Source organism: Carassius auratus, chromosome 20 (genome assembly GCF_003368295.1).
Source record: "Carassius auratus strain Wakin chromosome 20, ASM336829v1, whole genome shotgun sequence".
Taxonomy (NCBI): domain Eukaryota; kingdom Metazoa; phylum Chordata; class Actinopteri; order Cypriniformes; family Cyprinidae; genus Carassius; species Carassius auratus.
In genome coordinates, this window is record NC_039262.1 from 20,782,245 (window position 1) to 20,798,128 (window position 15,884).

At 37.2% G+C, this 15,884-nt stretch overlaps 1 protein-coding gene across 3 annotated transcripts in view; it reads right to left on the reverse strand.

Moving 5' to 3' along the window:
- Nucleotides 1-1,424: 1,424 nt before the first annotated feature.
- The window catches only part of LOC113121160 (forkhead box protein N3-like), a 39,314-nt gene continuing 24,854 nt past the window's right edge, over nucleotides 1,425-15,884 (reverse strand). For all 3 annotated transcript variants that reach the window (XM_026291426.1, XM_026291427.1, XM_026291428.1), the window contains exons 3-6: nucleotides 11,994-12,142; nucleotides 8,917-8,975; nucleotides 6,468-6,576; nucleotides 1,425-5,277 (exon numbers count right to left, since the gene is read on the reverse strand). In XM_026291426.1, coding sequence (XP_026147211.1) covers nucleotides 4,800-5,277; nucleotides 6,468-6,576; nucleotides 8,917-8,975; nucleotides 11,994-12,142 — 795 coding nt within the window. In that variant the 3' untranslated portion in view covers nucleotides 1,425-4,799. The remainder of the gene's footprint in view (nucleotides 5,278-6,467; nucleotides 6,577-8,916; nucleotides 8,976-11,993; nucleotides 12,143-15,884) is intronic.

Below are 15,884 nucleotides of genomic sequence, written 5' to 3' on the forward strand. Positions count from 1 at the left end.
AAGAGAGCGATGTGTACCACTCCATAAGAAACTACTAGTTCTTATCTTAAAATGTATTTTAATCATTATTTTTCTTGTGTTTTAACTAACAGTGTCAACATTCTTGGAGATAGATATTTAAAGACGTTTACTCCTACAGGGAAGTGAGTTACTAGCCTACCTCATTAGAAAGTTAAAGAGTGGATTGTCTAAATTCAGATCTTTTCTTCAGGTTTTAGGTGCCTTTACACAGAAGCCTTAAGGCTCAAAATTCAGTGTAAAGATACTATGCCGCATAAATACAGACTAAATTATGTAGCTTGGACCCACGTCAGACCTTTGTATCAAAGGCAGTTTATGCTATGCATTTATGCCTCCTCTGAGAAGCGTTAAACACCTAAATTAAATCACACATTAGGTGAAGCTTCTGTGCCACTTGAATGCAAATCTGGTTGTAGAAGATAAATAGAAATTTAGAGTTCATGTTTGCCAGAAGTATGGCAATGGAGTGTCAACATCACGGAATGTATTAAAGGAGTAGTTCACCCAAAAATGAAAACTTTAGTGTTTACTTACGATTCTGTGAAATATAAGTGAATGAAATTCATATAAACTGATGACACCCAAATTATGTATATTATTATGATTATGATCCAAATAAATTATATAATTGTGTGTGTGTGTGTATATATATATATATATATATATATATATATATATATATATATATATATATATATATATTAGTTTTGCTTGTATGCATATTTCAGGCAAGTCCCCTTTTCACTGGAGAAAGCAATTTTATGGATAGAGGATTTTGTTTCTTTGATATTTAATTCACAAGACATTAATTGATGAACTTGAGTGGTGTGGATTACTTGTGCATCATTGTGATGGCTTTATCAACTTTTTGGACTCTCATTCTGACGGCACCCATTCACTACAGAGGATATACAGACGTTCAAGTAATATAATGCCAAATTCTCTTTAAAAGAATTTCACTCACTTTCATTTCACTTAATCTAAAATGAAACACTCTCTATGCATTGTTCTCTCTGAAATTTTAGGCCTGTCTTTCAAGCAAGAAAAGGCACTCAAAATGAAATGTATTAAAGGTATAAAATACACCTGTAGTGTTTTACTCATAAAGACTCAACACAAAGACTAATAAAATGTATCAAGCACAGATTGCTTGCTTATGGCTCCTGGAGTTGCATAGCAACAGAGATGGGCTAAAGTGAGCTGGTGGCTGCTGATTGAGCCTGTATTGCCTTTAGTTATGAATTTTCTATAAAAGTGATGATATATAATATCAAGACAACCTTGCCAGAATGTTAGCAAAAAAAATAAATAAATAAAAATAATAATAATGTAATATGATATAATATACATTTTGCTACCAGCTGAATTACCACTGAAAATAAATAAATGAAAACAACTCGTCATTTAAAACTCTGATATTTTTATTATTGCAACTGGAAGACAATACATTACATAAACATTATTTGAAGTTTCAGGAGAAATATGTGAAAAAGTAACAACATGATGTGACATTTATTGTCATACAGACGACGTGGTTATTTACAAGTATTGATGAAATAGTTTGATCTTGTTCTTTGGCAATATGATTGCACACCAAGGAAATAGACAGCTTTATACTCGTACAGCATTGGCATCTGAGTGTATTGAAAATAGACCTGGTCAAATACATATTCATCATTATTCCACTGTGCTCTAAAAATCATACGCAAGTACAAGGACGAAAACATATTTGGCAAAAACAAACATCATCAACACTGACAAAACCCTTATATTACTTCACACATAATTTCAGAGGCAGTGAATGTTTTCCAATAAACAATTCATGCATACTTTTCTCCCCCTTTTGTCTTATATGGATTTGTATGAATCTTAGCCATTAAATCAGATGCTTTGGGCACACAAAACAAATGGCATATTTTGGGACTGGAATCACTTTCAAGCAAAACAGCATAGCAGCAGCTTATTGCCTATATGTGGATGAAATAAAGATCCCACTGTACGTCTCTAATTTCACATCGTACTCACACATACAGTGCCGCTCCATCACTAGACCCCCTGCCGAAGACAAGCAGTCCTATCTTACTATTGAAAAAAGTGCTGAAATGTTTAATATATCTGTGCTCAGCTCCCCCTGGGGGACACATGACATTCAGAAAGCGATTCATACATAAAGCGCAAGTGGAGTGTAAACATTGTGATAGATGCTGCGTAGCAAATATCTGAATGATGCTGACCGATGTCCACTAGCAGCTTTCAAAACAATGTTAAAAGAACAGTTCACCAAAAAAATGAAAATTCATGGACAACTTATTCACCTTCAGGCCATCCAAGATGTAAATGAGTTTGTTTGTTGAAAAGATTTGGAAAAATGTGGCATTACATCACTTTCTCACCACTGGCTCCTCTGCAGTGAATGGGTGCCGTCAGATTGAGAGTCCAAACAGAGGATAAAAACATCACAGTAATCCACAACATGACTCCAGTCGATCAATTAATGTCTTGTGAAGTGAAAATGTGCATGTTTGTATAAGCAAATAATTTCATATGAGTCCTCAATCCATAATATTGCTTTCTCCAGTGAAAAACTCCTCTTGTCTGAATCAGGAGAGAAATATGTGCCATTATTTAAAGTTTTTTTTTCTTCACAAACACAGCTTTTCACTTCACAAGATGTTAATTGATGGACTGGAGGGGATGTGGATTATTGTGATGTTGTTCAGACTCTCATTCTGACGGCACCCATTCACTGCAGAGGATCCATTGAGGTGCGATGCTCAATTTCTTTAAATCTGTTCAAAAGAAGCAGCAAACTAATCTACATTTTTATTTTAGAGTGAACTATTCCTTTTAAGATGACTGTAGGACCCCCGTGCACACTTGGACATTCAGATGCACAGATTTCGAGGGTTGGAAGCAAAAAATAAAGGAAACGGACAAGCCAAGGTCAATAGCGAAGTATCGCGCCAATAAGGGATTATCCAAAAGCCAATTCTAATTCCTTGTCAAACTATTTCAGTACAATTTATGATATCAATGCTGCAGACTGCACAATGAAAATGACCGAGTATGGAACCGGTACAAAAGAACTGAAGACACATCCAAGCACATCAACTAAAGGCAGGCACAACCTTAAAGGGTGTACAGAGTGATGGGTCATCCAACACTGATTATTAACAACATTTGAACACTTACATCGATGAATTGAAAAGGACCACCAAACAGAGGACCACGAAAAAGGCAAAATCAGTTTCACCTGATATTCAATACAAGGCAGATCTGTTCATTAATGGGTTTCCGTGAAGTCTCTTCCTTTGGAAGAGTTGTCTGCCGCAGAAGAGAAATACAGCTTTAAAAAAAGAGAGAGTAAAGAAAGAAACCTACGCTTTTAGAGAAGCCTCTCTGTTTTCTTGTAAGAAAATAAGCCATGCCTCATGCTAAATATCTATCTTACACGATCTTTCATTTAGAAAAGAAAATACTTCTTTCTTATGTACAAGCACCCATGCAATATAACTGAAAAACAGGCAAAAACTGCCTTCGGTGGGAGTAACTTTTTACAGTGTTATCCTGACAGGACAAATTGCTTGGATTGTGATGAAGATTACATTTTTTTTTAAAGAATCTTAAAAAACACCAACATTTGGCAACACAATAGGCATTTGTGACACATTGCTTCATTAGATTAGTTTTAGTGTGCTTCAAATAAGACCTAACTGCAGAAATGTTTTAAATACCAGGCATGTAAGAGAGAACTGGAATATTGCATTTGACCTTTACGTTTGTTATCCACTGGACACAGGCCATTTTATACGAAACATTTACTGCTTAATAAATAAATGGGTCACTGACTTATTTCTTGACATCATGTGGTGTCACCGTTAATTACACAAATATTTTCCTTACACCTCAAAAAAAATGTAGTCTCTGAAAAAACGTTTTCCAAATTATGATTTTTTTTTTTAATGGAACGTGTCATAATTTGGCAAATCATCTTTAAGTCTCATAGACACAATCATATGAGTTTGATGTTGTTGCATTTTTGCAGACCAAAAATAGATATTATAACATTATTATAATATGACTTTAATAAAATACTATTATTTTTAAAGGAATAAAATGTAATGCCATATTACTTTTAATGAGTACAGCTGTATCAAACAGACATTTTTAACTGTATGCCTCAAAAACTGCCACTATTAATTCAGAAATTAAACCATGCCCATCACAAAAAAACCTCTGTATGTATGAACTACGTATTTTTAAATCAATCAATAAACCCAGACAAAGACAACTGAGCGTCACGTCACTGACCCAGATATTCATCGGATGTTATTTTGTAATATAGGTTGGTATCACTATTTTTTGAACCAATTATTGGTCTTAACAAGTGTGCATGTATTAGCTGCACTTTCATCAACAGGTTTCATATCTTTGGCACACTTGAGAGCAGCTTTCTGATGTGAACTAGAAGGATTGCTACAACATAATTAGTTCATCTCAATTGTTCGGTAGGCTTGAGGAATTAAAAGAAAAAACATTTTCACTCAAATGACCCAAATTTTACTATGGCTTTTCTCCCTCTTCACACACACACACACACACACACACACACACACATTCACACAAAACAACATGAACATGAGAATCTTTCACCCTGGAAATCAGATTTGACAAGGGACAACAGTGATTTTATTGATATTGCAACAACTGACTAGAATTCACCTGATATCCTGGAACAGAAGTATTTAGATCTGTGTTAACGGGATTTTCGTTCATTACTAATCATCGGCTTCCTCTTTCAGCTCTTTCTTGCATGTACGCAGAGTGTTTTTATTCACGCCGGAGTGCACGCCGGCCAGGTGAAGCAACGACCCCGCCGCCTCCTTCATCTCCTCGTCCTCCTCCTCTTTGACCAGGAGTTTTTCCGCCCGTCTCTTCTTCAGGGGAAGCGTGTCGCCGGGGGTCCGCAGGTGACCTTTGGTCCACAGCAGTCTTCTGCGCTGGAGCAGCTGGGAAGGAGGTGGTGTGGCGTCCAGCGGGAAGTCTTTTTGCTCCTCCTTGACCTCAGTGAGTGTCACCTCCTGACCGGGGCTGTAGACAGAGAGGGAACCCTGAGTGGAGGAAGAAATGTCCCCCGTTGTATTTAGGGACTGCGAGCTGCTGTACGTGTGGTCCTCCTCCTGATCATCGCTGGGTGGAGGAGAGTCAGAGAGCAGGCTGTTTTTACCCCGTGTCAGATAGTCGCCCAGGGCTGATCTGTTAAGAGGCCAATCATTATTAAAGTTACACAGATGCTATTCTTCAATAAACTCGCTGTGTATTCAGGGTATATATGGTGTGTTATGTTATGGCAGGTAATCAATCAATGGCTGATATTACAATTTGAAATATAATATAATATAATATAATATTATATATATATATATATATATATATATATATATATATATATATATATATATATATATATATATATATATATATATATATATATATATATATATAGTATAGGACATGATTATTCAGTTTGAGATTTGCTAAGAGCACTATTTTATGGAAGCCTGTTACTGCCAATGAATATATAAAAAAAACTTTATCTTTTTGACTTTATAACTCACAACTTTGAGTTTGTATCACGCAAATGTTATTAAAAAAAGTCTTAATTATGAGATAAAAAGTCACAATAACACACACACACACACACACACACACACACACACACACACACACACACACATATATATATATATATATATATATATAATATAATATATATATATATATATATATATATATATATATATATATATATATATATATATATATTTTTTTTTTTTTATTATTATTATTTTTTTTTATTTATTATTTCCATACTATTCAGTAAGCATTAGATGCACTGTAAATTTAATAACATGGAAAACAGACATATACATTTAAAAAGACAATTTTTTTAATGAAATTTTCTAACATTAGTTCTCACTTTAAGCACATATCTAACACAATTTTGTAAGGTTTATGTCAAAAAAATATGTACAAATATTTTAACAAGACAAAATGCATTTTGTGTTTTCTTTTAAACCGCTTTGCATTTGCATTTTATTATGTAAGCCCCATTTATATGGAGCTTGAATTGAAATTGAATTGAATTATATGAATTAAAGGCAAGAAAAATATTATTTATTCACTATTATAGTAATTATTAATATTCTATAATTCAATTTTCGTTTTATGTGCTTTTGCCATTTTTATTATTTTTAATATCTCTATTTAACTTTCATTTTTGTTTATATTTATATTTATTTTATTTATTTTTTGTACTTCAAACTCAATTTCTCTTTTATCTAATATTTATATTTTATTTTCAATTATTTTCTTTTTTTCAATTACTAAAAAACTATTTCAACAGTTGAATAAACAACACCACTGATGGAGCAGGATATAGTTACCTCACGGCTGTGGTCCTCTTGCTCACAGGACTCAAAGGAAGGGGTCTGATAACCGGAAAGAGCCCCTGAGCAGCCACCCGTGAGCTGTGCTGTATCACTCTCTGAGGAACTGTGAAAAACAAACCCAAATTACAACACAGAGAAAATAAACCCGACTGGATTACATTCCTCCTGTTTACATTACATTACTTCCCATTTCTGTAAGATATTTATTAGTGATGTAGATGTTGTATGAGCAAAACAAATGCTCAGAGAGCAGCATAAACTGCATGTTCGACAGCAGAACATGCAGTTTATGCTGCTCTCTGAGCATTTGTTTTGCTCATACAACATCTACATCCCTGATAAATATCTTACAGAAATGGTTAGGAGAACTGAAAAAAACAGCGGTTCTCAACCTTTTTTCTCTCATTATCCACAGTCTTGAAAACTTGTATGAATGAGTGAATTTAAAATAAAAAATAGGGGGGAAAAAATAAAGAAAAACAGAAATGACAATTGCGGAGGTAAGAAAACGTGATACATTAAAATATGTCAATTTACATCTAGAATTGTAACCGTTTTTAGATCAAACTGAGCTTATTTGAAACCAATTTAAGCTATTTTAAGGGGCCTTTGGAATAGTGCTGACGCCCTCTAGTGGCTCCTGGTGCCCTGGTTGAGAACCACTGCCCTAAAAGATCTGAAGAACATCACCCTGAGAAAAATCATCAACTGAAAATGAAAATCCTGTCATACGTTCTTCAAACAAAAGCTATCGTATGCCTTTAGAAGACTTGGAATGTAGTATGAAAGTCATATGAATTACTTTCTGAAGGTGCTTTCTGCCGCCTTTCTGCATGAAAAAAGAGCAGCTTGAACATTCTGTTAAACTTCTCAAAAAAAAAAAAAACAGGGGAAGAAAAAAAAATTGTATTTGAAACAAACATGAAGGTGAGTGGAAAGTAGCACGGACACATCATAAACCATTTCACCAGAAATATTAACTGACATTATGTTCGCTCAACTGATTTGTTGAAAGGTCAGTAACAGTATTCAATCCACTGCTACTGGTTTCACAGCAGACAAAAAAATGGAAAGTGAATAAATGATGACAGAAGTTTCATTATTGAGTGAACTATCGCTTTAAGGGCCACGACAAGAAGAGCCTTCGCAGGTGTCCAGCCACTCACAAACTGTAAGCTAGGAGCAAGATTAAGTGAAGCAGCCTTGAGCTGAGAGAGTGTCCGGTCCAGCAGTTGACACACACACACACACACACACACACACACACACACAAAGACATTGACATCACTCAAATGTGACTCAAATCACTCAGACACTTTTCACAGGCAGCTCTGCCTCCATTATTCCATTATCCAGAGCAGACGAGAAGGAGAGAGGAGCCACTACAGACAGATAATGTATCCATTTCCTTCCATTTAGCTGCTCGCGGTGGAGTGGAAAGAGAGCACCCTGATTGGAATCAAATGGACATTTAAACGGCAGGGACACCAACAGGGAGCGAAAGAGAGAGAGAGACAAACAGATGGACTGAAAGAGAGATGAAGGAGCAGTTGTGGGAAATGAGATATTCCCAAGATGTTACAAAGGTAATCCGTAGGTGCAATGCAGCTATTTGTGCGATAAAGAGTTTTTAAAATGTATTTTATAAATGAAAGTAAAGGATCTCTTGCGTGGTGCTTTTACAGGGAGCATGAAATGGTTTGTCATATTTCCTATTAAAACTGGAAGTTTGAGTGAGACTTATTGGATTTGTTTTAATAAGCTACTGTAGAAGGCTAAGTTGCAACCATGAATATTTTATTTGCTGGATGGTGACAGGTGGTATTAGGAGGTGGGTTATTTTATTGTAATTATTTAATATGACAAAAAATCTGTGTAGTACACGATGAGTCATCAATATTTTTGTTCTGTTTTATTGTAAGAGACAGACTGCAAATTGTAAAAAAGTACATGTTTTAAATACAAATTAACATTTATTCAGCAAGGATGCATTAAAGTGATCAAAAATGACAGACATGTCCATATATTTGTAAAATTTCTATTTCGAATAAGTACTTTATCTTTTGAACCGTCTAGTCATTAAAGACCAAATCAGCATATTAGACTGATGTGAAAACTGGAGTAATGATACTGAGAATTCAGCTTTAATATCATGGGAATAAATTGCCTTTTAAAATATATACAAATAGAAAACTTATGTAAAATATATTACTGTTTTTCTTGTATTTTTGATCAACTAAATGCAGCCTTGATGAAAATAAAAAACGAATTAAAATAAATTTTAAATTCATACTGACCCCAAACCTTTGAATGGTAATGTCTTTTCACTATGGCTAATTTATCAACAGCGAGGAGTACATGAGAGTACATACAAAACTTTTGATTATAATGGAGTCTTTAAGAAATAGATTAGAAGAAGTAACAAAAAATATAGGACTTTTACCTTGTAAGAGCACTCCTCCATTCTTTCTGAAGAGTGGACTTCCTGGCCATAGTGGAGGACTGAGGGTCATAAACACAGAGCGAGAATGAGAGGGAAATTCCAGATACTGTGAAAATGATAATGAAAAAAACATTTGTTTTATGAACTTCTGAAATCCTAGTCAAAGTCAGATAAAAACAGGGGAGGAAACTAAGTAAATGAGATCGGATGGTGTGGAATGCAAACTGGAGCCTGAGAGGTAGAGCAAGAATCGAATTAAACTAGTACAGACTTTCTGGCGAGGCTTGCAAATCTCATTATTTACCATGATTACTCATTATAGACTGTCCAAGAGCAATGGATCCAAATGGCTTGTTCTTCCAATAACAATCGCTATGATCCTTTAAACTTGGACTGACTCACTCCTTTAGTCCTGAAATCCGATCCACAAACTCACTTTTTTAAGTGATAGGAACACCAGGGGGTGTTAGTTTCACAGATGAGCAGACTGACATCACTTTTATCATTTACCTTATAAAATTGATCCCACTGTCATAAAATGTACAATTTATGAATTAAGTATGAGCGGATCTAATTGCATAATTAATGCATTAGTATGCCAGTGGATAGATTAAAGAAATATATATCAAATGCATGTAAATGCATGTTACTGAAGTGATGGTAGTGCTCACACAGTCTACAACGTCGCCAAAGCTCACCCCAAACGGCCTGACAAGGGCGCTACAGCGGTCAAAAGTGTGAAATCTCTCATAACTCCTAAATGGTTAATAACAGACTCAAGTGTCTTAGGTCGGAGACACACTGGATGCGTGGCGTTTCTGCTGCATGTCAGTTGCGTGGCGGATGCTTTGTATTTTCTGTGTCTTTACACACCAGAACCGTGCCTGAGGTGGCGCTGGCGTGCTGCTGCTGCTGTAGGTGACCGCCGACAGACCAGGCTCTTGTCTTCATGACAACAATTTCAACTTTTACACACCTACACCTTCATGTTAAGCATAAATATAAAGCCTACTGTTAAAGGAAACCATCAACAGTACTGACGGAAAAATAGACTATGTTTGACAGGTGCAATATTTGAAAATCGATAATTATTATTATTTTATTAATTTATGTCAACCTATAGACTTTCAAACATCAAAATGTCATGAATTAATATGCATTTGTTTACAAAATGACATATAAACACATTTTCCTATTCTATTTTGCCTGGAAACGCTTCCATCATGCTTGCGTGTCGCGTGAAAAATAGGCGTCGGTTCTATTTCTAGCATGCACACGTCTCACGCAGGCAGTCTGCAAGCTCTAACCTGTTAACATGGGAGCCGAATTATATGTATATGTGTATGTATTGTAAGATCTAGACGACGAATGATGACATGTGATGGCATAGTAGTGGTGTCCCAATGCTTAGGGGAATATTTTCTCCCCTACCCATTGACACTCTGTTTCAAGGGTAAAGGGGAAGGGGTAGGCGGAGGGGTAGGGGAAGGGAAAGGGGTATAAAATAGATTTGCGATCGGGCCTAAACCTACTTGGACCATCTAAATACCATGTAAAAATATTAAGCTATCATATTTCCACAATGTAAAAAAAAAAATCCATCCTATTTAAACTAAAATGCTTTACTTCAGTTGCTGCCTTGAATTTTTTTGTATAAGTATATAAGAAATTTCAACTTAAATTACATTAAACCAACCTTTTAAAAACATTGCTCAACATATTTTGATGAGTTAGAGTAATGTAAAAGCATAAGCTGCAATAACTTTTTTTTTTTTTTTACAGAAAATACATTTGGAGTATCAGGTTTAATGGATGGATGGATAAGGCATTTATATAGCTATTTACAATCATATGAAGTCGATATCTCCTCAACCACCACCAATGTGCAGCACCCACAGGACAACGACGCCACTGCTTTTACCACACACCAGCCACAGCTGGAGAGGAGAGAGTCATAGAGCCAATCAAGTGGAGAGCCCATGATTGACAAGGTCCAGTGGAGGGAATTTGACTAGGAAACTGGGGATACACCCCTACTCTTTACGAGAAATGACATGAGATTTTTAATGACCACAGAGAGTCAACTTCTCATCCAAATGATGGTGCTTTTTACAGTATAGCATCCCCGTCACTATACTGGGGTGTTAGGAGCCACAACTGTGTAATTTAATATACAAACGTTTACACAGTAACTGACTGTCATTGCGCAAAAGAGAACTAGAGACCACAAAACTACAGAGAGCAGCTCCTTCATCCAACAAGAGGAAGTGCGGGGTAAAAAAAAATCAAGGAAAAAGCAAGGAAACCGCCACCTGAAATCTTCTGTTGCTATGGAGTTTAGTGTTGCTAAGTCTATAATGTGTTTCTTAGCCCTAACTGTCTGTCCTATCTCTGTTGTTTCTTCTTCTTCTTTTGCCAGAAAAATAGCTTTGTGCTACTGTTCCACCTGTCTTATGCATGTGTTGCCATGGAGGTACTCTGGTCGTCACAGCAACAGCAGAGGAGAAGAAACGACTCGGGAAGGGCAAGCATGTGCCGTTTCTTTACATCCCACAGATTCCCCAGAGGACCATGTCCAGTGGCTGACAGAGTGTCCAAGAATGAGTGAGGAATTGACCCAAAACCCTCACACACTGGATCAATGTGTTCTCCCAGGAAGGTCATAAGAGAGGACACCAAAAAAAAACTTGGATGTGATCTTTCTTCTCTTTGGGTTCCTATCTTTCTCGTTCTTAAAGATAAAGTGAAGATTTGTTTAATCCAAAGCTCTTGTATGGTTAAAATGATTCAAGCCATGGTAAAGTTAACGTCCTCTCAGTCACATTCCACACTAAGACCGTTTTTTGTGCTCATGCACTTTTATTTAGAAATGGAAAAGTCCGGACTAGGATTTTCAGGGCCACACAAAATGGAAAGTGTGAATGAAAGTACCAGAAGAAAACAAACCGCCAAACAGGAAAAAAGCAATAACTGGTAGGTGCAAAGGAAAAGGAAAGAGAGGGAAAAGAAATGGATGGCCAAAACTAAAAAAAAAAAAAAAAAAAAAAAAAAACCTGGGTGATAAATTGAGGCGTTACCTGTGGTATTGCTGAGGAGAGTCAGACGGGGAGGTAGAAGGTTTTGGAAGCCGAGGGGAATACGGATGATATGGAGTCTTCTTCAGCGCCTGAATCAGATTGTGTCTGTAGTCAGGATCAATAGACCAGAGAGAACCCTTTCCTATGCTCTGAAATACAAAGAAGACAAAGTACTGTCATGATACATCATTAATCTTTCGATATCTGTATCAAGATTAATATTATTAAGAGATACTTTATAGCAAGGGTGGGCCACTCTGACACTCTAGATCCACTTTCCAGCAGAGTTTAGCTCCAACCCTAATCAAACACCCCAAGGCAAACCAATCAAGGTCTAAGCTATAGGCAGAAGAGTTTGATTTGGGTTGGAGCAAAGGACCATCCCAAGAGTGAGGTGAACCTCGACTGCCAGTGTTGTGGACTCACTAGTTACGCCATTAAGTAAATTAATAATAATAAAAAAGTAACTAATCCATTACAGAAAGATTGTATGGATCCTTGCACACTGAGTTCACAGAAATTGGTGGTCTTTTTTTAAAATATGTGGCTCTAGCATCAAATTGAGCCACTGACATCCTGAAGTAAACTTTGAATCGTTCGTTATAATCCCGCTGCCCCTGAGGGTGAACTCTCCTTCCTGTCTCTATCTCAAGATTGGATGGTCCCAATATTTCCTTTCTTTTCCTCCTTTTAAGAAGCGAGAGGACAGCAAAACCATCCTCACAGCTTGAAGACTCCATTTAGTACTGCTCTGCAGACTCAGTGTGCAAGGTTTCTGTGCGTGCCAATTTTTTTTTAGGATGACGAATACGAAAAAAACGCATACTACAATTTCAGTCTCAGTGTGCAAAGGCCTCTACTTGCAAGGTGGGCTAAACTAAAATTGGTGCTAAAGTCTTAAACAGCCCTACTCTAAACGCAGATTTGAATTTAGACTCACTTTAGCCTGATGCTATCAAGAACCTTCAACGTTTATTTTGAAATAAACCGTACATCATCACCGAGTACATTTTTGCGAAGTACTGAGAAAAAGCGGGGAGGAGGATTAGACCTAGCACTCGAGACCCGCGTTGTCTAGTGAATAAAGAGGCACCTTTAAAACCGCCTCAACGGGCAACACTGGCATATATTTTTAGATCAAAGAAGCTGTTCTCCACCTAATTAAGCTGTCTGCCCTCCATCGGGGGCTTCCAGAGCCACATTTCACTTTACCAAAAAACACAACTCACAAGGCATGAAATTCAACCCGTGCTGCTTTGATCTCAGTTCTCGTATTAAGCACAAAAAGTGAGACGGGATGATGAAAGCACTCTGATTTTACCGTAGTTACATAACAGCCGCTATAGCAATGATCAGCAGTGTTTACCGACACACTACACAAGGCAATTAAGGGAAAGGTTTGATTAGACGGGCCGACAAGCTGCCAATTGCCAAAAGGTTGGGGGAAGTAACTTTATTTCATGTATCTGTGTGTGTTTTCCACACTGCTGGAGGAGCCATTGGCCCAGCGTGCCGCTTCCACCCGGGGTGCAGGATAATTCAAATACACTCCCCATGACTTCATTCATAACTTCCCCCACCAGTCTTCCATCTGCCCTCAATTATCTATCAACACGCCTGCAAAACAACATCACCGATTGACGTACATCATTCACCAGCTCCGACACGGTATACAGCTCCAGCTCACCTGCCTGCCAGAGCCACACGACCCCTCTCTACAGGAGACAGAGGAGGAGCAGACATGCACCTGTGGTTTCACCGGTCTCCATGGCAACAGGTAGAAGAGAGGGATGGTTGGAGGGTTTGGCACGAGTATCTCAGTCTACATGGAGACAATGATGGCGCTTTAAAACCAGCCCAGACCCAAGCGCTAATCTTTCCCGACCGTAGTGAATGAGGGAAGCAGATCTCTGCCACAGACTCTACGCTCAGAGAGCCAGAATACATGATTGCCTATGTTTGAAAGAGAGGCTTTCTACTCGTGGCTTATGAAGAATACACACATTTCCATGAATTTTAAAAGGGTCAAATCATGGAAAACTGGATTTTCCACTTTCAGAAACTAAGCTGCAATAATGGCTTCCTCAGAAACCCTCATGGTTCTATTGACACAACCTCATTTAGACACGCCCCCTTATTTAGACACGCCCCCTTATATTAATGCTTATTCAGTATTTAGGGCAACCCTTGTATGAAGTGCAACCTGCTCAAAGAGAGGAGTCTAGGTTTGTCTGGTTAGAAGTCCCTCCTGCAACAATCACTATAAAAAAATGTACTGTAAAGAAAGAAAGTCTCATGGTGAACCAAAGCCCTTTATAAGCAGCTTTTAAATATTAAGATATATAAAAGATGCACAGTGTCATTCACACAAACACTAAACACCATAATGGTAACACACATGAATAATGCAGTAAACATCAACTGAACAACATTAGATGTAACATACCCCCTAATGTACACAATAAATAAGACCCATCAAATGTGAAATGCAATGCATTCTGGGAATGTCAATTTACGTTTTTTCACTGTAACTTATACATTCACCATTTTCAAAAACTATATTACCATGAAAGTGCATGTAATTTACAAAACAGTTTTTCACTGTAAATAGTGGGGGAACTTACCATTAACCAATAAATAGGTTTTTACAGTCTTTTATAGTTAAAATCAGTCATTTTTTTACAGTGCACAACATGAACATGAAAAGCATCTCTATCTACAGTAATTCAAAGGTTGCCATGTGTTCTTACAAAATAGAAAATAGCAAATGACTCATTACATTATAGTAGATGTTTTTGCCAAGCTCAAAGTTTGTAATGGACAGTCGCTACTTCAAAGGCTTGGGACTGTGCGCATTATTTTTGTGCCATCAGCCAAACAGCGTTCTCCCAACACAATTTTGCAGCTTTCAGAGTATTTAGCCACATGGCTTTTACAGCTCACGTGATTGGCTAAAAAAAAACCTGGATGGAGAATGAGTTTCCATGAGCCTGCTTTGGAGGGTTGCGTGTGCCAGCTAAACAGACGATTGGGAACATTAACAAAATGCATCATGGACACCCTTGGGTTAGTAATAATACCATTTACATACAGAATACTTAAAGGTACAGAAACCAAAAAACAGGCTGCTTAATTAAGTGCCAGACAGAGGGTAAGAAAAGGTCATGTAAAATTAAATTGTGGCTTAAGCTACCTTGACTAACATTATAAGATGACTTCATGGGAAAAACGGTGTTTAAATTTTTTTTAAAATATCATTCCTTTAAAACACAGACATACACACAGTGCACTGAATATTGCTAATTGTTAAAATGCTAAATTGCTAAAATGTTTAGTACTCAAAAAATGAAGTGCAGACACATTTGTTATCTTTAACCTGTAGTGTTTGGCTGGATCTCTGTCGACTGAGTCTTGTAAGAACGCTGGGACTGATCTACCTGAGCATTCAGTGTCTAAACATCTGCTACTGAGTAACACACTGTGAATCATTATACTTAGTCTTCAGTTAAACCACTAGTAGCCTTCTGAAGGGACGGACGAGCTCCCGCTCCAGATGTGGAGGGACGCTGCCGTCTGTGAGGGAGTGGAGAAGTCAGCGCCGTTCGCCTGGTGAGGAGCAGGGAACGGGGGACTCCTGCTGGCTGCCCCAAAACCGGACGAGCCGTCGCCGTCCACCGGGCGGTGGAGGAGTGTCGTGCCATCCACCTCCGTGATTTTGAAGTTTTTATATTGTTACAATCACCAACAGTTAAAAATCTTAAAAACAAAAAAAAACTAACAAAAAGGGTTCAGAGTGAAAAATGAAACCAATTTAAACAATGAAACACATATATTCTAATTTAATTCAGTTAATTCCCTACAAATCACAACCTATATACACACACCTCAGAA